This window comes from Pantherophis guttatus, chromosome 3, assembly GCF_059756535.1.
Source record: "Pantherophis guttatus breed Tessera chromosome 3, ASM5975653v1, whole genome shotgun sequence".
NCBI lineage: Eukaryota > Metazoa > Chordata > Lepidosauria > Squamata > Colubridae > Pantherophis > Pantherophis guttatus.
In genome coordinates this window covers 36,505,351-36,530,011 of record NC_142065.1, presented here as the reverse complement: position 1 = coordinate 36,530,011, position 24,661 = coordinate 36,505,351, and the positions used below count along the sequence as shown (strand labels likewise).

The 24,661-nt window shown below is 37.6% G+C and overlaps 2 protein-coding genes across 8 annotated transcripts in view; one reads left to right on the top strand and one right to left on the bottom strand.

Annotated features, from left to right (window-relative positions):
- Positions 1 to 5,254, top strand: part of LOC117663738 (alpha-1,6-mannosyl-glycoprotein 4-beta-N-acetylglucosaminyltransferase-like) — a 19,647-nt gene extending 14,393 nt beyond the window's left edge. Inside the window, exons 3-4 of the mRNA XM_034414156.3 lie at positions 976 to 1,123; positions 3,719 to 5,254. Of these exons, the coding sequence (XP_034270047.1) occupies positions 976 to 1,123; positions 3,719 to 4,866 (1,296 nt within the window). The 3' untranslated portion in view covers positions 4,867 to 5,254. The remainder of the gene's footprint in view (positions 1 to 975; positions 1,124 to 3,718) is intronic.
- LOC117663739 (tetraspanin-18-like) overlaps positions 1 to 24,661 on the bottom strand; it is a 26,892-nt gene extending 2,231 nt beyond the window's left edge. For 2 of the 7 annotated variants that reach the window (XM_034414159.3, XM_034414157.3), the window contains exons 1-8: positions 24,538 to 24,648; positions 20,327 to 20,378; positions 19,640 to 19,747; positions 17,946 to 18,137; positions 17,289 to 17,363; positions 16,778 to 16,876; positions 13,816 to 13,995; positions 12,889 to 12,972 (exon numbers count right to left, since the gene is read on the bottom strand). In XM_034414159.3, the coding sequence (XP_034270050.1) occupies positions 12,889 to 12,972; positions 13,816 to 13,995; positions 16,778 to 16,876; positions 17,289 to 17,363; positions 17,946 to 18,137; positions 19,640 to 19,747; positions 20,327 to 20,378; positions 24,538 to 24,563 (816 nt within the window). In that variant the 5' untranslated portion in view covers positions 24,564 to 24,648. Of the gene's footprint in view, positions 1 to 12,268; positions 12,368 to 12,888; positions 12,973 to 13,815; positions 13,996 to 16,777; positions 16,877 to 17,288; positions 17,364 to 17,945; positions 18,138 to 19,639; positions 19,748 to 20,326; positions 20,379 to 24,462 lie in introns of those variants that run through there. The other 5 variants (XM_034414160.3, XM_087889282.1, XM_034414158.3 and 2 more) reach the window with 4 other exon arrangements.

Genomic DNA, 24,661 nt, shown 5'->3' with positions numbered 1-24,661 from the left:
ACGATGTAAAAAAGATACTGAGACTCTAGAAAAGAGTGCAGAGTAGAGCAACAAAGCTGGTTAGAGGACTGGAGGCTAAAACATATAAAGAATGGTTGCTGGAATTGCGTATGTCTAGTTTAATGAAAAGAAGGACTAGGAGTGACATATAGCAATGTTCCAATATCTAAGAAAAAAAGAAAAAGAAAGAAAGAAAGAAAAGAAAGAAAGATGATAGAATTCTTTATTGGCCAAGTGTGTATTCAGTTCCAAATTGTTCCGGTCGCACCATGAGGTTAATTGTTCAACCTCCTGTCTGTATGCAGATTCATCATCTCAAATGAGATCAATCACTGTTGTATCATCTGCAAACTTCAGTAGTTTAACAGATGGATCGTTTGAGATGCAGTCATTGGTATATAGAGAGAAGAGAAGTGGAGAGAGCGCACATCCTTGGGGGGCCCTGTGCTAAATGTACAGGTATCCGATGTGATTCTACTTAGCTTTACCTGCTGCTTCCTGTCTGTTGCCACAAAGGGCTTCCACAAAGAAGTGGGAGTCAAGCTATTTTCCAAAGCACCTGAAGGCAGAACAAGGAAGCAATGGATGGAAACTAATCAAGGAAAGAAGCAACCTAGAAGAAATTTCTTGACAGAACAATTAATCTGTGGAACAACTTGCTCCCAGAAGTTGTGGAATCTTCAACATTGGAAGTTTTTAAGAAGAGATTGGACAACCATTTGTCTGAAATGGTATAGGGTTTCCTGCCTGAACAGGGGGCTGGACTAGAAGACCTCCAAAGTCTCTTCCAACTCTGTTATTCTATTCTGAGTTTCCATTTCTTTTTTTTTCTTTTTTTTAAAGGTTTATTAAACTTTGGAAGTTCAGAGACACTTTTTGTGTTTTAGTCCTGCTTTACTGAAATAATTTCATAGCCATAGAAAGCTACTGCACTGATTTGGTGAAAGTTTACTATTATTGTCTCTTTCTTCACAGAATGATGTTCGGAAGTGGGCTAAAACAGTGGGTCTGCACAATATTGCAACTCACTGGACCGTTTATAGCCTCCGAAAGTTTATCAATGCCACCAACACGCTGAATATCTCTTATGACTACCTTGCTGGATTGCCTCCACTCCAGAAAAGTAAGTAGCAGCAAAAGGCAGATCAAATATAGGTAATTCTTGATTTATGACCACAAGCGGGACCAGAATTTCCATCATAAGTTAGTGCAGTCATAAAAGGAGTCATCACATGACCAGACCCAATTTTATAATCGTTTTGACCACAGGCATTTAAGTGAATCAGCATGGATAATAAACAAATTACCCAGTCATTAAGCAAATTCTGCTTCTCCAGTTGACTTTCCTTACAGGAAGCCAGCTGGAAAGGTTACAAATAGCAATCATGTCACTGCAAATACAAGCTGGTTACCAAGAGCCTGAATTGCGATCATGTGGTGGTGCAACAGTTGTAACGTCGAGGACTAGCTCCAAAGATAAGTGGAATTCATTTTAGGACATCAAAACAAGCAGGCCTTTGTGGTGGCTAAGGTTTTTAAAGCAAAAATAAAGCTCTGTTCCTACCTTTAGTCAAAAGAGCAATAATATTCATGCCAATTTATCTCTAAAGATAGGACAACTATGCAGTTTTTTCTGCTCAGTGGTAGCCTCATGCTGCCACCCGGTGGGTAATAGAGCTGGTAGAGCAGAATGTATAATGGCAGATCTTTCTTCATTCCTATTTCCAAGTAGAGAAGGAATGGGGCCGTTGCTATTGCTCAGGCTCTCATTCTCAAGAGGATGCAGTTGGCTGGTGTGTCTCATTTCCAGCTCAACGGTTAATTCGGTATGTGTCTCCCTTCTCCTTTAGCAATCAGAATTGTTGGTTATAGTTAAGGAGAGGAAAGGATGCAAGCAGAGGAATAGGCACCTACTATATATCCTTTTTTGGTATGTGTGATTCCTTTGAGTCAGTTTTGACTCTTGAAGTCTGCCTAGACAAGTCTCTGCAGTTTCCTTAGCAACATTTTTGAAAATGTTTGCCATTGTTTCCTTCATAGGGCTGAGAGAAATTAAGTAGCCTCAAAGTTACCCAGCTGGCTTTGTACCTAAGGCAAGATTAGAACCCACAGTCTCTGGTTTCTAGGCTAGTGCCTTGACTACTACAACAAACTGCCTTTTACATCTTTCCTACTGCCTAAGAAATATAAAAAGAAGAGTGACTGATTTAAGAGGAAACAGTAGTACTTCTGGATTGAGTGTCTATGTTGTGGGCAATTGACCAAATATGCCTTTATGGAGCCATTGTCACCTACACTGCTGATCTTCTTCCTAGTGTATTCCCGCAATCCCCTTTTCGGATCATCAAATGCCACTTTGCACGGTCAGTTGCGTCTCCAGAGTGCAGACCCGTAGCTTGCATATCTTTGTTGATGGTGTCTTGCCATCTCCGTTTTGGACGCCTGTGAGGTTGCTGGCCATTAACTTCTAGTTGGAAGGCAGTCTTGGCAATGGTGGAAGGTGCTGCTCTCAGGACATGTCCATACCAGCAGAGCCAGCCTTCTCTAATTTTCTCTAAAATCGGTGCCACACCAAAATGTTGTTGAATAGTGTCATTTGTGATGTCATCACAAAGTGATGTACTGCACTGCACTTGCACTTTTGATGGAAATAAGAAATATGCAGCTATTGGTGTTTGGTCAGCTTCATCCTCCACCATGCTTCTGCTCCTTACTTTATTGTACTTTTATCGTGGAGAGCCATTTTTTTCCTTCTCTTTATTTCTGATTTGACTTTGCCAGCAAACCAGTAGCTGCATATTGTAAACTCAATGAAATTTGTCAATGCACCTTAAGGAAATGCACTGCTGTTCCAGGTAGCTATAGTTTTTTCTTGGAATATTTAAAGGAGATAAAAACAAAGTATGACCTAACATGTTTGAAATTAACAGATTTATTACATTGCAGGATTCTTGTTTCTGTTAAATGGCCCAGGCTTTCCAATCAGGCTCCATGTATAGATAACAGGAGTTCAATTTCCACAGTCCCATAACGAACATGTTGTGTTGGAAAGGCTGATTTAGAGAATTACATTCATTTAGCAATGCATGAAAGTGATATAGGAACACAGAACATAATAAAACTTCTGCTGCATAAGATAGTAACTTTTTTTTTTGAAAACATACATGAAGGCAGTCATCTCTCCTTTTCTATTTATTGTCTCTACACCTGGACGTGGAATTTGTCTAAATATACTGCTCAAAAAAATAAAGGGAACACAAGCAGAAGATATCCGAGATCAGAATGAATGAAATAGTCTTATTAAATACTGTGTTCTTTACATACAGTAGTTTATACACTGTTCAAACAACTAAAGGGAACACAAAACTACTGTATGTAACGAATGAAGTATTTAATAAGGCTATTTCATTCATTCCGATCTCGGATGTCTTCTGCTTGTGTTCCCTTTATTTTTTTGAGCAGTGTATTTTAAAATCCCTAAAACTAGAGTTGTTACTGTCTCTTGTAATAATTTCCATCAGTGCAAAATTACTTTACTTGTTTATTCTAAACCTAGTGACAATCGTTTTTAATTAGTGCCTTGGGTTTCTTGTTGATTGATGCATATATCAGCTACATAAGGCTGCAAATATACAGAACAAATAGGTATGTGATTTGACACCCTGGGTAGCGGGATTCAAACTTACAAGGTGCATACATTTTTTTCTTTTCACTGCAGAGTTTCTGACATTAGGACTCTGTTCTATCCAGCGGATGAGACAAAACTATCTCCTGGATACCCTGACATCCATCTTTGAACAATCTTCAGAAGAAGAGCTGAAGGAAATGGTGGTGGTGGTACATTTAACGGATACAGACCATAAGTGGAATTCTCAAATGGCGTTGGAAATTGCCAGAAGGTTTCCTGATCAGCTCCATCAGAGAAACGTAGTAGTTATCCACACACCTCTTGAGTATTATCCTCCCTTGGAAGGCCTAAAAAGGAATTTTAATGATCCTGAGGAACGGGTGCGCTTTCGATCAAAACAGAATGTTGATTATGCTTACCTCATGAACTTTGCATCCAACCTCTCCACCTACTACCTCATGATTGAGGATGATGTCCGTTGCACCAAACATTTCCTCACAGTAATCAAAAGAAATCTGGCATCCCAGGAGGGTACCTCTTGGGTCACTTTGGAATTTTCCAAACTTGGTTACATTGCCAAGCTCTACCATTCTACTGACATCCCCCGGCTTGCTCGATTCCTCATGCTCTTTTACCAAGAGATGCCTTGTGATTGGCTTTTTGTGCATTTCCGTCTCCTGCTTACACAAAAGGAGGAAATTCGTTTCAGGCAATCCCTTTTCCAGCATGTTGGTCACTATTCCTCCTTCCAGGGCACACTAAACAAACTGAAAGATGAAGACTTTGAAGAGGATTTCTCTAAGATCCCTGACAATCCCCCAGCAGATATAATAACCGATATTGGAACATTTCAGGATTATACGCCCAGTAAGGCTTACAGTAGTGTGATAGGCTACTTTTGGGGTAAGGCCCCTTCTGCTGGCAACTCCTTCACACTTCTCTTTAGGCAGGCTGCCCCCATCTTCCGCATCCAGATCTATACAGGCTCTCAGGAGTACCCAGATTGCTATCTCCATGAAGGGCTTGTAGCATTGGGCACTTACAAATCACATACATCAAGACCAAGGTGTGCTAACTATATCCCCATTGGGCACTTTGCCAAAGGAAATTTTGACAAGCAGAACCTAGAGAATAGTACCACCTTTGACCCTAATTGTGTGCATATTTTGGTAACTAACACTCAGTCTGACTCATTGATCATAAGTAACATAAGCATCTGGATAAAGCCTAAAGCCTGACTCCATTTGAATCATCAGGATGTCTCACAGTATAAGAACATTGCTTACAGACAGATCCTTTCTGGATATAAGAATCAAAGATGCAGTGGAAGAAATCAGTTCTGTGTTCTCAGTCCTAATGATGATATATCTGATCATCTTACAGCATAAGAGCCCACTAACAATGTTCTTCAAATGATGGCTACAACTTGCATTGTCTTCTGCTTGTCAGAGACCCTCCTTTTCCAATTGAGTCTTTCCAGGATTATTTTGCATCAATCTGTTTTTCCCCACAAGAAGAGAGGTTTGTAGCTCTATATGAAAAAACAGTATGATAGGACCCGATCCATGGCCTGTTAGGAACCGGACTGCATAGCTGGAGTGAGCAGCGAATGAAAGTGAAACTGCACTTGTGTGGAATCTAGTTTGTGTTCTCCATCTCCCCCCCACTTCCCGGTTCTTGGAAAAATTGTCTTCCATAAAATAGGTCCCTGGTGCCAAAAAGGTTGGGGACCACTGAGATAGGAAGCTGAAATAAGCTAAGCTGGTAGTATTAGGAAACAACTGTATTTCAAAAACAACTTCCTGTGTTTCTGCTATTCAAGCTTAGTATCTTTAAATGATAGTTTAGAGAGATGAAGGTGATGTGATAAAAGTTCCTTGAAGCATAATGTGTAACTTTAGATCTGTTAACTTCTAAATCAAACTCAAGGATGGGCTCTTTGGCTTCAGAGATAGCTAGTTCTAGCTCCATCACTGTTAGTACTTGAATTGAGAAGCCACATAAAGAAAAATGATTGTGTTTGTGTGCGGGGGTTTTCAATAAGGATTTAAATATATCTATAGGAGTAAGTAGGGCCAATGAGTCACTTCTGTGGTTTTCATCCTTGCAACACGGCCTTGCAAATGACAGGACAATAAGTGACTCAGGTGAGTAACTAACTGTTCACAGATGAAGTAATTTTTACAGAAGTGCAATCTTTTTTCTAAAACCATAGGAACGATATTTTGTACATCAGCACTGCTGAAGAAATATTTTTAGATATTTTTTCTTAACAAAATGTGTCCAGACACATATTTAATGAATCTTTCTAATTTAAAATTATGATTGCATAATATTTTACATAAAATGCTGACTGATGAATGTAATTTAAACAGCTGTCCCATAATCTAATATAGTTTTTCCCAACCTTGGTCCTCCAGAACTCATATCATTCTGCAGAAGGAATAGCCTTAAAGTTAGGAGGAAGAACTGCTACCAAGACAATAGTCAGATAAAAAAAGGCCTGAACCTCAGTCAAGAAAGTAACTTGAGAAAATATCTCGCACAAGCCCTTCTCTAGATCACATAGCGATAGACGAAGGAAGAATGATGCATATTCAGACTTGCAAGATTATGTTGTTATACCTTTACAACAAAATGTCCCAGTGCCTGGAGGCCGTGCGGGTCTGGATGGGGAGAAACAGGCTTCGACTCAACCCTTCCAAGACCGAGTGGCTGTGGCTGCCGGCGTCCCGGTATAGCCCGCTGACGCCATCGATGGTTATTGGGGGCGAATCATTGGCCCCCACGGAGAGGGCCCGCAACTTGGGTCTCCTCCTGGATGCACAGCTGTCTTTAGAAGGGCATATGACGGCCGTGGCCAGGGGGGCTTTTTATCAGGTTCGCCTGATATGCCAGTTGCGCCCCTTTCTGGACCGGGACTCCCTACGCACGGTCACTCAAGCACTCGTCACCTCTCGTCTGGACTATTGTAACGCTCTCTACATGGGGCTCCCCTTGGGGTATACCTGGAGGCTCCAACTGGTGCAGAATGCAGCCGCGTGGGGGATTATGGGAGCGACGGGGCGCTCCCATGTGACTCCTCTCCTGCGCAAGCTGCATTGGCTTCCGGTGGACTTCCGGGTGCGCTTCAAGGTGTTGGTGATCACCTTTAAAGTGCTCCATGGCTTAGGGCCAAGGTACTTACGGGATCGCCTTCTGCCACCAATAGCCTCCCACCGGCCGGTTCGCTCCCACAGAGAGGGCCTCCTCAGGGTGCCGTCGGCCAGACAATGCCGGCTGGCGACCCCCAGGAGGAGAGCCTTCTCTGTGGTGGCACCTACCCTATGGAACAATCTACCCCCAGAGATACGAGTGATCTCCGACCTCCGGACTTTTCGTCGGGCCCTAAAAACTTATTTTTTTCAGTTAGCCGGTCTGTCTTGATTTTAGGGTTAGTTTAAAATTTTTTAATATTGATTTTAAATTGACAAGTTTTAAATTACGGGCCAAATTTATAAATTATTTTAACTCTATTTTTAATTGTAATGTTATATATAGATGTTTTTATTTTGGCTGTTCACTGCCCTGAGTCCGAAAGGAGAAGGGCGGTATAGAAAGTTGAAAAATAATAAATAATAAAATAAATAAATAAATAAATAAATAAATAAATAAATAAATAAATAAATAAATAAATAAAATAATACTGACCTATATGGTATTTCTGAAAACAGAAGGCTTTGAAGTTTAATATATTTTGGGAGAGTTAACAGTTAACAGCTTTTTTACAGTGAACTGGTATTTAGTCAATTTGATAATAGATTTGTATATTTGAGATATTTGTTAAGAGAATGTGATGTAAAATAGTAATATACAATATACAAGTATGGTATAGATGAAAAATGTATAGCCATTTGTAGAACCGCAATGCAAGGGATTGAATTAATTAGATCGTGTGAGATCAAGCTGTTAACTGTTAATGCCCCAAAATATATTAAATTGAAAGCCCTCTGCTAATAGTCCCTTATTATATTTAACTTGCAGAAATTCCATAAATGGCTTCCAAACTTATCCAAACCATTGTGTCTAATCAACACAGTTAATTTTGCCTTCTCTGCCAATTCCGGCAGTTTCAAAATCCATTTGTCCAGTGTCAGCACATTCTTTTTTCTTTCCAATATTTGGCACACACAATCCTTGCAGCTGACACTGTATACAAAAATAACTAGGGTGGAGGTCATATGTTTACTGTTAATTTTATGTTTGTTGCATAAACCTTTTTTCCATTTTCATTTTTCTGTATCTTGTTTATAATTCTTGCTTTGTTGTTTTCTTTTATTCAGTATTTGTATTTTATTTTTGGAAAAATAATTTTTTTTAGAAAAAAACTGTAAAAGGTGTTTCAGATCAACATAAAATGTGACATTGTCACCTGGAATGCAAATTTACTCCATGGCCCAAGCCCAAAGCAAAGCAGCTGTTTACAGCAGAGTCAACTGACCCAACCTTAAGTGGTAGCTATTCTACTGAGCACTTTCAACTCCATTTTATTCAGGTTTTCTAATTTTCTTTAAACAAACACATTGGGAACCATTTAACAACATTTCTGATTTCTCCATAAGAATTACAAAGTCCTCATGGATAGTTAGCATCCATATTTTAAAAAACTATCGAAGATTTACAGGAAATCATTATACATTAAATTGATTGCCATTTCAACATATATTCTGAATTTTAATTCTGGATTCCTTTTTATTATGTGATTTTGTTCTCTGAACTCTGTTCTCAGGCATATTTGAATCAAAATATAATCAAATATTTATACAGGTTTATTACGTGGCAATATAATGTAACATGGTACATTAAAGTAATGATATTTAAAGTGTAACCTATCATAAAATGTAACTAATCCAACTAATATGAGTAACTATAGACCCCCCCCTTTGGTTAAGTTATACTGTCTATTCTGAATTTTTGGGGTTTTTTGGCTTTCTTAATATGAACCAAAACTTTCTAATCTACTGGAATAAGGTGACATTCTCTAAATCTCAGAAGCATTTTTTTCCTTCTTTTTGCTTTTGCATATCTGGAAAATTCTTAGCATGGCCAGTGACTTCCCATGTAGGCAATTAATATGCAGATAGATGTGTCCTAAAATAAAATTAACAACAATGTAAACTATGCTGCTTGTATTAGTATTTGTAATGCAGCTTTTGCAGAGTACTGAAAATTAGGATCTCTATAATGGAGAGAAGCTCCCTGGAAGTAGCTACATGATATATTAGCACATAATTTGGATTGTACATTTGTATTGACCAAATATCCCCTTTCAGGTAAATAATGTTATACAGAATAAAGAAAAAGAATAAGAAATAATATTCCAAATAAATTAAAGGAATAGGGTATATTTGAATCTGAATTACAGAATATACCTAAAGCTGAAGAGTTCAGCGAGGCTCGACCAAGCAGCCTTTCTGGGCCTAGTCCCTTCAATCTTTGTTCTCTGGGGCAATGGCTGTTTCTCTCTGCAATGCTGGGAAAGCGTCTTGGGCAATTTAGCAGCTGTGAGCCGCCGCTTTCCTCTTAAATTCCATCTGGAAAGCGCTGCGGTTGAGAGAAACAGCATTCAACAAGGCTGCTGCTTCTGGATGGGACTTAGAGGAAAGCAGTGGCTCACAGCTGCTAAATTGCACAAGACGCTCTCTCAGCAAGAGCAGCGTCACCATCCTATTCCAAAAAAAAGTTTGTCGAAGACTGAACAACTTTTTCTCTGGTGTCTTCTCCAGGATTCTCTGAAATTGCTGTAAATCTCAAGTATTTCTTTTTCAATCCCAGTAAAGCCACATTGTCTAAACCAGTGATGGCAAACCTTTTCGGCACTGAGTGCCGAAAAGGGAGTGCATGCGTGCGGGGCAACGATTGCCAAAAAGGGAGCACTTCACGCACTTGTCTGGGCCGTGACCAGGAAGAGGAGCTGGCATGGGGAAATTAACTTCTGGTCAGCAAGTCTTCAAGTTACTGCTGTGCAGGCGCAGGTGCCGATCAGCTGGCCGGCGTGCATGCTCACCCCGGAAAATGGAAGACCAGCTTTTCTAGTTTCCGGCACTGCTGCACACACAAAGGCCAGCTGATCGTCGCGGGCGCATGTGCACCAGAAACCCAGAAGAGGAACGGGCGACGCCATGCATGCCAAAAGGCATGACTCCACATGCCACTTTGGGCACCCATGCCATAGGTTCGCCATCATGGGTCTAAACCTTTTCTCATCTTTCTATTTATTATTCTATTTCACTTTCTAAAATTTCCACTTTGTCATTAATTTAACTTCTCCTGTAACTTTATTTTACTATTTTATTTATGTACATCCCACTTGTGTTTGTACTAGTAACTCAAGGCAGTGAACATATCCAACACACATTCCTCCAATTTTCCTCACAACAACCACCCTGTGAGGTGAGTTGGGTTGAGAGACAGTGACTGGCCAAAATCAGCCAGCCAGCTTTCATGGCTAAGGCAGTACTTGAACTCATGATCTCCTGCTTTCTAGTTTTGTGCCTTAACCACTAGACTAAGTGGCTCTCTTGTCATGTAGTTTCTTTAATTTGCTTTTTAAGTTTTTTCATCTTTACAGATTGTTGCTCCAATAATCCTCTCCTTCCCTCACCCTTGCAGCTCTGATGGTTGCCATTCTTTTACTTATAATTCAAAAGTGAAAGTAAGTCAATTACAAAGATGAAAAAAAGGCAAGTTTCTCCTCCCATCTTTTATCTTTTTGTCTTGTTGCTTTCAAAGACCATTTTTTTTCCAACTGTTAATTGACTATATGAAAGTAATTAAAGTGAGCATTTGGTCAAACTGAATATCCTTTAAAAGGCTGCACTTGCATATGTGAGCACAGTGTTTCTTCCTCAATCCAATTCCATCTACTGATGAGAAAACCACAGGACTTCCATCCCATCTCAGCACAAGGAGAGGTCCAGAGTGCAGGTGGGCAATCATTTGATCTCTCCTTTATCCAGAAAAGCTTTGTTGGTTAGAAATCACTACTGGCTTTCATTCACTACTTTCAGCTCTTTCTGTCTTCAGAGACATCTAATCTGCCATAGAACCTCACCTGGAAGTCCAGCAAGCTCCACGAGGATCTTGAGGTGGTGAGTGTACATAACAGACGCATGTCCATCACTGTCAATGTTGCTACATTTGGACCAGTTGAAGCTTCAAGTATTCTTCAAGGGCAGATCAATGTAAAGACACTGCAGTAGTTGAGCCATGAGTTGACTAGGGCATGAATGACTGTACATATTGTTCTATAGTCTGTTAATAATAGTACTATGGCATATATTTTGCTTTTATTCTATTTTTAAAGGATATACATGAATTTCATCTTGTGTATTTATTTATCATGTTTGAATACTGATATAATAAAGGAATAACTCCAGGGGAATCCAAGATTCAAAAAAATCAAGCTAGTGGCAATGACACAAGTAAAAAAAAGGTACAGCTTTGATCACACAGTTGCAATCACCACCTTGACTTTTTCTGAACCCGCCTATAGACCTTCACCCCCTCACCTTTAAACAATTTAAATTGGCAAAGTTGTTGTTTGATCATTTTTAGTTGTCTGAGGTAAGGAATGGGATTGGGATAATCTATGTCTAACACTCATACCAGTCCATGTACTGTGGTCAAATAGACTGCCAGAACTGCAGTAACATTCAAGTACCAAGAGTATCCTTTCTTTCACCAACCAGCAGTACATGTAGTTTTTTGAATTCTTGTCACCATTTTTTCATTTTTACATCTAGCATCTATTGAATACCCACTGAATTGTTATTAATACACAAATGGTAGTATTATGCCCCTGCAAACAGCAATGCAGATAAAGCATTTACAGTGATGATCTAAAATGAGAAATATTAAAATACCAAATCAAGGCATTTTAAGCAGGGCTGAAATACTTGATAAGAACACAACTTACGATGAGTCTCTCACATAAAATTTACTCCAGTGGGCCAACATGTATTAGAGAAAGGGGCTTTAGAAGGCAAGAGACATTTCTCTTCTCACACTGACAAAGAAACATGAAGAACGGTTGCAGGAACTGGGTACGTCTAATTTAATGAAAAGAAGGACTAGGGGAGACATGATAGCAGTGTTCCAATATCTCAGGGGCTGCCACAAAGAAGAGGGAGTCAAGCTATTCTCCAAAGCACCTGAGGGTAGGACAAGAAGCAATGGGTGGCAACTAATCAAGGAGAGAAGCAACTTAGAACTAAGGAGAAATTTCCTGATAGAACAATTAATCAATGGAACAACTTGCCTCCAGAAGTTGTGAATGCTCCAACACTGGAAGTTTTTAAGATGATGTTGGATAACCATTTGTCTGAGGTGATGTAGGGTTTCCTGCCTAAGCAGGGGGTTGGACTAGAAGACCGCCAAGGTCCCTTCCAACTCTGTTATTCTACGCACCAAGATAAAAAAAAGTAGGTGCAGGGCCTGAGATGACAATGGTGTTCCAACTAGGACCCCCCACATCTCTACTAGGGCTGCAGGTACCTTGTACCCATGATTCCTCAGCTGGGCCTTTCAAGTTTTGGAGTATCTGAAAGATAGTGCTTCTATCCTTTTTAAAAAAAAACTAAAACATGAAATACCAATACATTTTCCCAGTATTGTATGTTTAATTTTCTCCTGAATTAGCAAGCTAGATCAATCATCTAATTTGCGATGCAGGTACCATGCAGTTGCCATAACAAATATCTGAAACAAATATCAAGATTGATATATTAGTTCAACTTCCAACTGCCTCAGGGTTTTGTTTAAGCTAGAATATAACATCAATTTAAGAAGCAAATTTCCTCTTTCCAGAAGGAAATCATGCCTGGTTAATAAAAAAAAAGTAAGAAATCAGAATATTTAGGAACAAACTAGCTCCCCTCCCTCTTATTTTTTGTGTAGTTCCATTATTTCTATAAGAGATTTTGATATATCAAGAGAAGTAATTTTCTTTGCCCATGATTGAAACCCAAAGTAAAACTTATTTAATTAATAAATTTATACTCCATCTTTTAGGGAGAATCTTCACAAGGGATATAAAGCAAATAAAAAACAAGTACATCAAATGCTGATCATCTGAAGCTATAATTTGTTAGCCATGGTTTGTACTTTCTGGAAAGAATCAACACATTAAATTAAATAAACCACACTATTGAATCTAATAAAGGGGGAGGGCCAAAGGAAAATATGAAGCTTACTTCACAAATAGACTCATGCCTGCTTACCTCAGCAGCTAATACTCCTAAACAACAGCCCACAAAAGTCCATGTGTACCAAGAAAAGAAATATGCAATTACTTGGGAGCAGCCCTATAATAAATAAAAGAATCATTATGCAAATTTCTCCAGCATTAAAGTAACCCAAATACACAACATGAATATCTCTCAAGATGTTGACTTGTAGAAGGGCTTGCTATACTATATATCTGGTTAGCAGATGGTTTCTCATCCTCTCTACATGTCCTGAGAATTCCTTTGAAAGAAAAGTGGGGCCCAATTTAAGCACCATATTTGGACTATTTGAGAGTTGATACTGATAGTTTCAAATTGAATTTATATATGCTGAAAAGCAATTGTTAAATTGTAAAGCTGGTACGCATGACTAAAATAAACCTTAAAAGATATTCCAGTGATAACGTAAACACCTTTTGGGGAGAGGGGGTTTTAAGTTAATTTTAACTAAATCCTGGCAATTATGTGGACAAGTCTATGATATGTGATAACATATCAGAAGTGGTTTGTCATTGCCTTCTTCCTAGGGTTGAGAGAAAATGACTGGCCCAAGGTCACTCAGCTTTTTTTCTGTGTCTAAGGTGTGACCTAGAACTTCGGTTTTGCCAGTCCTAATCCAACTTCTTAACCATTACACAGAATTTGCTCTCCTAATAATTATTGTGTATGTCAGCCTTTGAGTCAGTACTGATGAATAAGATGCTAAACTTTCTAAGAGATTCAACATTCTCTTTTGGCAGGCAAGCATGTGAGAATTTTAAAAATGCAAATATTAATTACTTACATTATTAGAGTCCAAAGCAGGAGAGCAATTATATCAATAAAGGTCCTATTTAACAGTTATCAGTAAATTTCTCTCTAGAACTCTTTGTCTAAGGATTACAGTGATTATATAGCATGCAGATGAGCAAACATCCTTACTAAATTATTGACATATCCATCTTTTCCTTCCTGACAGAGCTTCACATCCAGAATTTCCTCAGGTTCAGGGGATTTGCCTCGAGTACAGCAAGCTTGTGGCCATGAGTCACGGGGCTGCTTTTCTTTGAAAAATTCAGCATCCTGAAAATCTCTAGATCCTAAAATTCCACAACACTGAAACTAAAAAAGAACAAAAGTATAGAAATAAAATCTTAGCCCCCTAAAGTTATTTAATTAAGTTAATTACTTTCAGATACTTTCTGCTATCTGAATTTCTAAATTTTTGCAACCATTTCTCTCTACAATTCCTGGGATTATTTATTTTATTTTGCTGATGTGTTTAGAAGAATTCAAGAATAGTGACATTAGGCTGTCAATAAATAGTATCATGTTCTGATAATTTCATAATAATGTCCGGTAGTAATGATAAATGGTGATAAAGTATTTAGAAAAGGTAATTTTCATAAGTTTGCATTATTTACCACTTTTCTTCAACATCTTTGGATATCATTTCTCTATTCTTTCTGTATCAGGTTAATTCTTATAAGAAACAAGATGTAGAAGTAACTGTATTTAAGGATGCTAGACTAGTTTTATGTTTATGATTAGAATGGTTGCGCCTATATTGTGATGAAGGCTAATGTCTGAAGCTTTTCCCTAGGAATGAGGAATGCTTATTAAGAACAAGTTATAACTCTCATTTTATGCATTGTGTGCACCAGTATTGTAATTTTACTGGTTATCACTCTGTTTAAATGAAAGTCCTAAATGGTTTATAGCTAAAGTAAGTGAAGGATCACTTGCTCCTGTTTAAATTCTGTACAACTATTCAAAATTTAATCAGAATTTCTTTGACTTTTGTAACACCTATAAAACAGCTACTCTCCCTCATACTTGTTTAACCAAATTTTCTACTCTGAAGTGTGGGAAGAAAGAAAAATTACAACCAATCTCTGTATGGATCTTTTTTTTCCTCCTTCTCCCTAGGGGAGAAATTGGAGAAGAAGGGATTGCAATAGAGTAAGCGGGCACACAATGGAAAATATAAAACATCATGCTATGTTTGCATAGCATAATGGCTGTTCCCAGCACATTGCTTTTGATGTGTATTCCCCCTTGTGTGCCTGATTACTTATTGTAGTCCTTCCTCTCCAATGAATTTAATACAAACATTAATTCCCTTCTTACTAAATATCCCAGTTTGGGTGAGCATTCCCATAGGGCAACAGAAAATGTGAAACTAATTAATCATGTAATTTATAGGCAGCAACTGCCAGTAAGTTGCCTCAAGCTGCAGGGTAAGTATTCCAAAGGGTAGAGGAGAGTGAAAAGGAAAGAACAGTCACAATTACATGATTTGCCATTTAGTAACTACTTTAAGAGCAGAGCTTCTAGTCCCAACTATGTTTACCAAACAAGGGCTACCTATATGTATACATAATCAAACTTTAACTAAATTTAAGTAAGAATGGCTTCATATACTATATATTACATAGCAAGGCAAATATAGAAATGCACACATGCACATGTACACACACACACCCTATGGGTCGTATGTGTCCTGCTCAATCTCTATTCCCCTACCAGAGGCCTGGGAGTTTAAGGGTTCTGCATATTATCTTAACTGTTCCTAGCACTGCCCTCTTCAGGGCAGAGAGCTCTGATGTTGTTCCTGGGATCTGTTGGAGCCACTCTCCCAGCCTAGGCCTCACAGTCTCTAATGCTCCTACTATGTTGGGATACACACCAGTGGTGAGTTGCTCCCAGTTCTGTCCGGTTCTTTAGAACCAGTAGTAAAAGCGGTGGGAGATTCCACCCCCCACCCCCCGGATGTCATAATTGATGATCTGCTCATGCGCAAAAGCTTCTGTGCATGCAAGCGAAGTGCACGCAAGCGAAGAGAGCGTGCTCCCGTTGTGAACCAGTAGTAAAGGTAAGTAAAACCCACCCCAATACACACACATAGTCACACATATCTAATTTTAAAGAGAGAAATATTTTCAAATAAAGTATTTCTATCCAAAATATATTTCTATAAATAGAGGTGATCTATTACAAGTTTTTGTTGATATAACTTAAAAACAGAGACTAAATATGAGCAAAACCTTCTGTTTTAAGAATCAGTTAAAGGATCCTTTAAGATTATTTTGTGCTATGTTAATTTTTAAGCCATTATTATATATTATAGTATCAAGTACACTGTCTTATATTTTTTTGAACCCCGAAATAAGTGCTTGGCCTTATTTTCAGGGAGGTCTTATTATTTTGGAATGCGTGGAGCAAGATGGGGCTCTTCTTGCCGTCTTACCTGATTTCCAGCTCTGCATTTAAATATTTTTGGAGAGGGCTTACTTTTGGGGGAGGCTTATTTTTAGCGCATGCGCTCAAAAGCCCAATTGGTCTTATTATCAGGAGATGTCTTATTTTCGGGGAAACGGGGTACCATGGATTCAAAGAAAGACTTTAGTTTTTCATTATTTTGTTATGTTACACCTGAGACCTAACAACAAAAAAGATTTAACTTGTTTTGTTACTCATTTGTATGTCCTTAGGAAAATAGATTTAAACCTACAGTTTTATTAAATATTAAAAGCTCTTGTATAATCTTTCCAGTTTCTTCAAAAATGTTCAACTAAATGATAACACAGATCAATTTGATTACATCTCTTTCAAATTAGTATACAAATTTCAATTTATCTAATTAAGGAAATGGCCAATACTTGTTTGTTTTCTGAAATACATGTAAAAGGAATTTATATTAATTATAATATAACATTTATATTAATTCCTCTTTCAATTTTAAGGCTTTTGAGAGAACATATTGCATTGGATATAAGACTTTTATATAATATTTAGGTGTCACACTCATTTTACATATTGTGGTTATATACCATTTTGCAAATGTACATGACTGACAAAATCTCATGACCTTAAGATAAAAGTATTGCTCATTCTTGATTACCATGATCATGAAGCCATTTAAAGCTTTAGAGTATACATTAGTGCCATCATCTCCCTCATACTTCTTGGCCAGCTGATTTACAAGGTATTTGTCACGGATCTGAAAAAAAGTGTAGAATTTATCTCGCTACCAAGTACAAAGCCTCAAGTGGTTATAGTAGACATGATAGAGATGTCAAAGCATGTGAAGTTTTATGTCAGCAATCATATTTTCTAAATATTCTTTTACCAGTTATTATACATTAGAAATACAAAGAAGAGGCATTTTTTTCCTCAAGATTCATCCACAAGGCCAGTGTATGACAAATTCAATAAGCAATCTATTTCCCTATGATCCTCTCTAGCAAGTGGGAATCTATTGATTCAAAGATATGTCTACATGAAAAAAGCTCATGTTTATATGAAGAGAGTTCTTAAAGCAATAGAACTGTTTTGGAGGTTTTAGGATAGCAAAGGAAGCAATAAGGATGAGAAATTTCAGATATGTGGTCTAATCCCTGACTCATTATTACCTTTGCTGCAAAGAAATAAAGGAGTATAGTGACCAGAAGCTTCACAATGGAGATCACCAGGACCACTATGACGAGCTGTAAAGTGAAAATAACATGCAGAATTAGGCCCATCTCTTCCATACATACACAAAAAACTACAACTTGCAGGTGATATTCTCCTCATGGAGAACAATCAAATCCCCAAGATGGCAGTGAGATGGACCCCCCACCCACAATTCCAAATGACCAGGAGGACATCTCAAAATACATTCTGAAGAATGTTCATGGAAGATTTAAGGACTCAAAGCATCACATGGGAAGACACAAACTGCTAGAGATACTTTGCTGTCCGATATGCTACATAGCATGGGAGGATCTAATCCTAATGCTTCCGTACAAAATGTTACAACTGGATGTCATGTATCAGCCTAATCAGGAGATCTCTATTAATGACAATATACTTTAATCCTAAATTCATTTTCTCGTAATAATTTTTGCTGCATCTAGTAGAAATATGCAGGATTAAACCACAGGTCTCACAACTACCGGACTGCATTATTCTTAGCCATTGCACATGATGTTTCAAAGCCATGATATGAATTCCAAACTTACAAATCTCTTGTAATGTATGTTTGCATCAATATTCAGTCTTCATACCAGTGAACTCCCTTCACTTACATTCTTCAACAGCTTTACATCTTCAGCAACAGTTGCATATATGCCCAAATAGCTCAGCCATGAGAGCAGTAGACCCATAAGGAGGATGATAGAAGCTGCTATTTTTAAGAAATAGTTTGGATGGATATCCAGAATTCTTTTAGGGTCAATTATTGCCCAGATAGCCACAATAATAAGGCAGAGTGATCCAATCTGAAAAATACACAGAATAACCATTCAATGTAAAAGTCCTCTATAAATACTGTTTTAAAAATTCTAGCAGTGTTTAACTTAGCTAACAGTTTTTCTGATGAGAAATTAGTATTCCCTTAGGAATCCAGTTCCAAGGGGAAGACTGGCTCATAAGGCAAGGGTAGTTGGATACAATTTTGGGCAAGATTAACAAGAGGTCTGGCTGCCATCTGGACACCGAAGCACACCTTTAACAGACATTCCAAGTCTCACATATCAGCGTTCTGTGGAAAATCTTTTGGCAATTTAAAGCTGCAAGATTCTATTTCAAAGGGACAAGGCAGTATTGGAAGAATATTAACTCTAGATCCCATTCCAGGTAGACAATTTTTCAACGTATCTAGGTATTTTCCTTTAGCAAAAACCCAGAAATTATCTATTGTATGGCAGGTTACTGTTTTTCTTTAGTCAAAGAGGCTAGCTAGTCCCATGCAAACTTCCTGCAGATTGCTGGTGAATTCATAAGAGTTTGTGGTAGACCACCAGGTGAATTTCTGCAGACCAATGTTGATCTACAGAACACAGATTGAGAATTTTAAAAATTTGAGAATTCTGTCCTAGACATATAAAATTACACATAAAACAGAAAATAACAGGACAAAAATAACAAATGGCAGACATCATTCAATGTGAGCAAATGTAAAATGCCAAAAGGGGATATGATCGAGCATATAAATGTACACATGGTGTGGATAAAGGAGACAAGAATATTTTCCCCTCTTAAAATACTAGAACTAGACATACAGTAAGCCTATGAAACTGAATCTTGGAAGAATTGGGCAAAAAAATTTTTTTTACACAATGTAATTTTGGAATTTGCTTCCACAAGAATGATGTTGGCTACCAGTTTGGCCTTTAAAAAATGGGTTGGAGAAATTCATGGGAGTCATGGGAATCAGTTTTTATTAGCACTGATGGCCGTGTGACTGTTTCTGAAGACTATCTGCTTGGAATTAGTGGGCCTTCCTTCTTTAATTGGTTGGCATCTATGACAACAAATTGCTGGATCTAATCCAGTAGGGCATTGCTTATGTTGAAGTACAGTCTATCAGAGTTTTCCTGAATTTCATTATTTCATTATAAGAATTTTAACATTTATAAGCATACCTGTTTTTTCTCCACTGTGTATATACACAATAGGGTTCCCAACCCCGGGGCCATGGCTCATTTGGAACCGGGCCACAGAAGCAGCGGGGGGGGGGGTGGGGGAGAAGCAAGCACGCATAGCTCCATTTACTTGTGCAGAACCATGCTCTCCCCCATCCCCCATCCCCCATCCCCACTGGTCCACAAATCCGGAAAGGTTGAGGAACGCTGCACGATAAGGAAGCATTTCAGATTTTAGCAAATGAGATAACCGACCATCCACCTGAGATGATGCACGAGGCTTAAGCAGTTCTCATTTAGGTAATGAACCAAGTTTGAAGGGGGATTTATTTTAAGCACAGTCCTATAATACTTACAAACACCAGAACACAGAAGAAAAACATCAGGTATTTCATGCAAAGTACAGTATCCATTTTAAGGCTAATATGAGTTGTTTGGATTTCGGCAGAAATAAGTAACAATCTCTAGAGAGAAAGGAGAGAGATCAATATGGGTTTGTCTTAGTTTTATCTTATCATCCTTTATCTGAATACAGTACTCAAATGGCAAACCTAAATTAGACAATGAGTTACAGTTGTTATTATTATTCAGCCTTAAACCAGATATATACTGGTAATATTAGTCTTACCTTGTTCATAAATTTCCCAGAATGAACCTGCATTCTTAACTGAACATCTATTCTGATTGTTTAACACTATCTTGGTTGTTTAAAATTGGCTAACATTTATCTGAATTGGATGGTATTTAGCTATTCTGAAAACTAAATATGTTACCTGAAATTTCGGCAAACTGTACATCTAATATCTTTAGATACAGTAGTTCATGATTGCAAAGGTTTCTAATGGTTGTAGGGCAAGGGCAATTTAGAAGCTTATTGTATGCTTCAAATCTTGTATGTAAATAGTGGCACAGATATATAAAGATCAGCAGTTCTAAAAGCATATTACAGCTACGTGAAAAGTTAAGTTATTTACTGGGGACTTCTGGCTCTGTTAAAATCTCTTTGTAATTCCTCTCTTGACAAGGAGAGGACTTGAAATTACCCATAAATTCTCCAGACAGTTGCTTCTTGCGAGGAGACATCCGTTTGGAGCTCTGGGAGACAAAGGAAAACCATCTTCACTACATTTGGTGACTTCAAAATGACCCCAGGTTCATATATTTCCTTTTCTATTTTTTTTTTAAATTGCTTATTAACTGCTTTTCAGCTATTAGAGTTATCTAGCCATGTTGGCTCAGGTTAGAATGTAGTACTGTAGGCTACTTCTGCTGACTGCCGGCTGCCAGCAGTTCAATTCTCACTGGCTCTAGGTTGACTCAGCCTTCCATCCTTCCGAGGTCGGTAAACTGAGGACTCAAATTATTGGGGACAATATACTGACACTGTAAATTCTTAGAGCTGTAAGCACTATGAAGTGGTATATAAATCTAAGAGCTATTGCTATTGCTATTAGAAACCATTGGAATGACAAATTTTATTGGGCACGGGTGAGTTTCCTTCAATCCTTACCAAAAGAGGCTTTAAATACAAGGACTTTAAAAAAATTGTTTTAATAAACAGCAAAAGGATGATTAGAACATTGATTTTGGAAAGTTAAAAAGGGACCAAGAATCCAAATGTTTTTGAAATAAGATTTTAAAATTCATTATAAGAATTCTGGCCACAGGAAAATGCTGTTATTTTGAATTCTTTTAAAAAACATGTTAGGATGGGACTTTGAAGATTGGACACTAGAGGGAACCAGAAGAAACTGAAGTTACAATTAAAGGAAAAGAACATTTAAATTTGACTTACTAATACAGAATGGAGCAAAATACTTTTACACTTTGTGTACTGATGGATATTTGTGATCCAGAAGTTAATTTTAAGAGTGTTTGCCATTATAGATAGGCTGTTTTTAAAAGTCATTATGGAAGAAGAACAAGTTTTATCACACGGGGTTAAGATTGATCTGAAAGCGATCTAAAAATGGCAGGCTACAAGAATTATATAAAAAAAGATGCTACACTTGATATACAAATGAAACCAGATAAAGTCTTAAAAATTAAAAGGATACTCAATTAACAAACCAAAAGAATGACCTAGATAACTTTTCCAAATTAAATTTACAAAGGAGACTTGTTAAAGTTTTGAAGAGTTTTGTGAGAAGAAACAAAGAAAAAAATGAAAATAAATCAAGTTTATTTCAAGAGCCTTGGTAGAACAGTGGTTTAATGCACCCTGTTATTAACACAGCTGCCTGCAATTTCTGCAGGTTCGAATCTTACCAGGCTCAAGGTTGACTCAGCCTTCCATCCTTTCTAAGGTAGGTTAAATGAGGACCCAGTTTGTGGGGGCAGTAAGCTGACTTTGTATAAATATACAAAAGTATGAAGGCTATTGCTTAGCGCATTGTAAGCCGCCCTGAGTCTCCGGAGAAGGGCGGCATATAAATCAAATTAAAAAAAAAAAAAGTTTTAAGACATTATTTGAGGGGATTAAGGATCAAGATTGTTCAAAATGAAATAGTTTATTTGATCAAAGTTAAAATAGGTATGTTGTTATCTCTAGCAACCCTTAATGCAGGGCTGTCAAATTCGCAGCCCGCATGCGTCGCGTGCTGGCCATGACCCGCCCAGGCTAGCAAAGGGTTCAGATACGTCACGTGATGCCGTCATGCTGATGCAAGTTTGACACCCCGCCTTAATGGGCTTTTGTTCACCAGGACTGAATGACCAAGCTTTAAGGGTTTGTAGATAAGATATGATGAGCTACAGAAAGAAGAAATCTTTTGTTGCCTTTTAAGAGAAGGTATAAATTACAAAAATTGTTTATACTGCATATAACTGAGAAGCCAGTTCTTTAAATATTTATTTTCTTTCTCTTACTTTCCTTTCCTGCACTTTCTCTTTTTATTATTTTATTTTTTTACTTTGTATTCTTTAATTGTAACATTTACTAAAATTATCATTAAAAAGTTAACCACTTTACTGAATGCAGCCAGCTGACTCTTTTATATACTATACATACTATGGAATATCCTGGAAAACAGTTTTGCAGACTATTTACTCATTTTCTGGGTCAAAACAGTATAAAGTAAGAATATGAAGTTATTATTGGCTTGAATTATGTTGCAGTTAAATAGAACAATGGTAAATTTAAGTACTTGGAAGTGTAAACTTGTAGAGAAAGTCTAATTCTTTTTTTTAAAGGAATCAGAAGCTTCAAATATAAAATTATTGATGGACGTATGTAGAAGGAAATGTAATGATTGAAAAATAGAAAATGTTATGATCAGGGAGGATAAAAACAGATATAGGCCTGTTATAACATTCTGTTATAGGGAATGTTAAGGTTCTCCAACTTTTTTGATGCAGAGAGAGAGAGAGAGACTCATCTGAAATTTTTAAAGCAGGTAATGGACACTCTCACAAAATGGTAGTCATGGTGGCTGTGGTCAGTTACAAAAGAGCTGGAAACCAAAAGCAAACAAAGCATTGGGTAACTACTTATTGATGCCTCTGGAGTCCATGTGGCACCCAGAGGAATTGTTGGAAATGCAGGTGTATTTGAAGTTGGTATTTTCTTTCTCATTTTAAAATTATTTTTTTAAAAAACTAAATGGAAATAAAACAGGTGAGAAAAAATTGCTAACAAATTGTCATCGTACAGTACCTCTTAAGACCTAGGTGATATGTTCTGTTTAGATATGTAAATGTTCCAATATGAAAGAGCAAATATATTCAGTGTTAATTGGCGGTGGGGAGGTAGATAAAACTGTTATGGGATCATAATAGCAACATTTCTGATTCATTTGTAAATAGGTATTTGTTTGATAAGCAGAGTAAGTGTATACAGTAAGTGTATACTTATTGCTATTTGAAAAAAAATAATCTATGTAATCACTGTTTAGATGACTCTGAATAATAGCTTAACTAATCACATTATAGCTTAGTATGTTGTCAAAAGCTGTATCATTAGTACCATGTTTATCAATATTCACAATAAGAGAAAGAGATATACAAAATTCTATTTATTTGCTTGTTATTATTGCCATTGTTCCCTTCACCCCAGTGGCATTCTGTCTCTCAAGCCTGAAAAGCATTGATCCACCAAAATAAAATAAACATAATTTACATGCATGAGAACATTCTTCCCCTAAACCCAGACCAGAATGTAGACTACCCAAAGAATGAGAGCTAACTGCACATAACAAATTGTGGTAGGGTGGGGACTGGAAAAGTAGTGCTGCATTTACTTATCTCTACTGGCAGAAAGCTCATCAGTTCTCTTGAGGGTTTTAGTTTGTAAGCATTTACTAAAAAGTTTACTTATTGTGTTTATCCTATGCTTAATTTTCTCTATTCCCTTTATAATGTGGAGTCTAGTAGAGAATCAAGCACGTTTTACAAAAAGGCATGTTTCCTTTCCCAGGTGGCCTTTTTAACTGCAGAGTGTGAGGAAATGAATTTAGTTTTGTGATGTTTGTGGTTAGATATTGATGTCAGCATAGTAGTTATTTTAACAATAATGTTTTCAATAAGCAAGGATTGTACATCTAATCAGACTGTAGGGAAAAAAATCTCGTGTGTCAAAAATTCTGCCTGGGAATAAAACACTGCCTAGGGAAAGCCATTTGCCTTCTCTCTCTCTTTCTGGCACATAGCATTTTTTGCTGTTGACTCCTATATTCCAAGTTCTGTTCATTTCTCTTTTCTCTGAACTTCCTAATTTCATTAGTAAAAGTACTGGTGCAAGCAGCGATATAGACATCAAGGAGATGGACTGGAGACAAAGGATGAGTGTTGCTGCATTGGTTCGGTTGAGGAAGATGCAAAGACAGCACCCACCATTTCATTCTTCATGATAACATAACGCAGCTCCATCTCAGAAGTTATTTGGGATGACAGCACCAGCCTAAATTGAACAGGGCATCATTTTCAGGCATTTAGGGCATTTTCTAACAAACATTATTGCTGTTTCAACCAAACTAAGACTGTTGGCAGACATATTGTGGTTCAGTGTACCCTGACAATATGAAAAAATTGGGTGAATTCAAAACCCTGATTAACCATGGATTAATATAGCACTATAGCATTTATATATATCGCTTCACAGTGCTTTACAACCTTCCACAAGCAGTTTACAGAGTCAGCTGTTTACAGAGTTAGCACATATTCATTGTTGGGGACTACCTACAATTCAAATATAGCCTTCAGAGGTCTGTCTTGTGATTTTCCATGATTCTCCCTCTCTTGCTGCTTGCCCCCTTACCCTCCTACCACTGCCGTTGTCACCATTGTTTATAGTGAAGTTGCTAACACCACTGCTCAAACCCTGAGATGTTAGGAGCCATTCTGGCAGTTGCTCTGAGGACTCTATGCTCCAACTAGGGCTC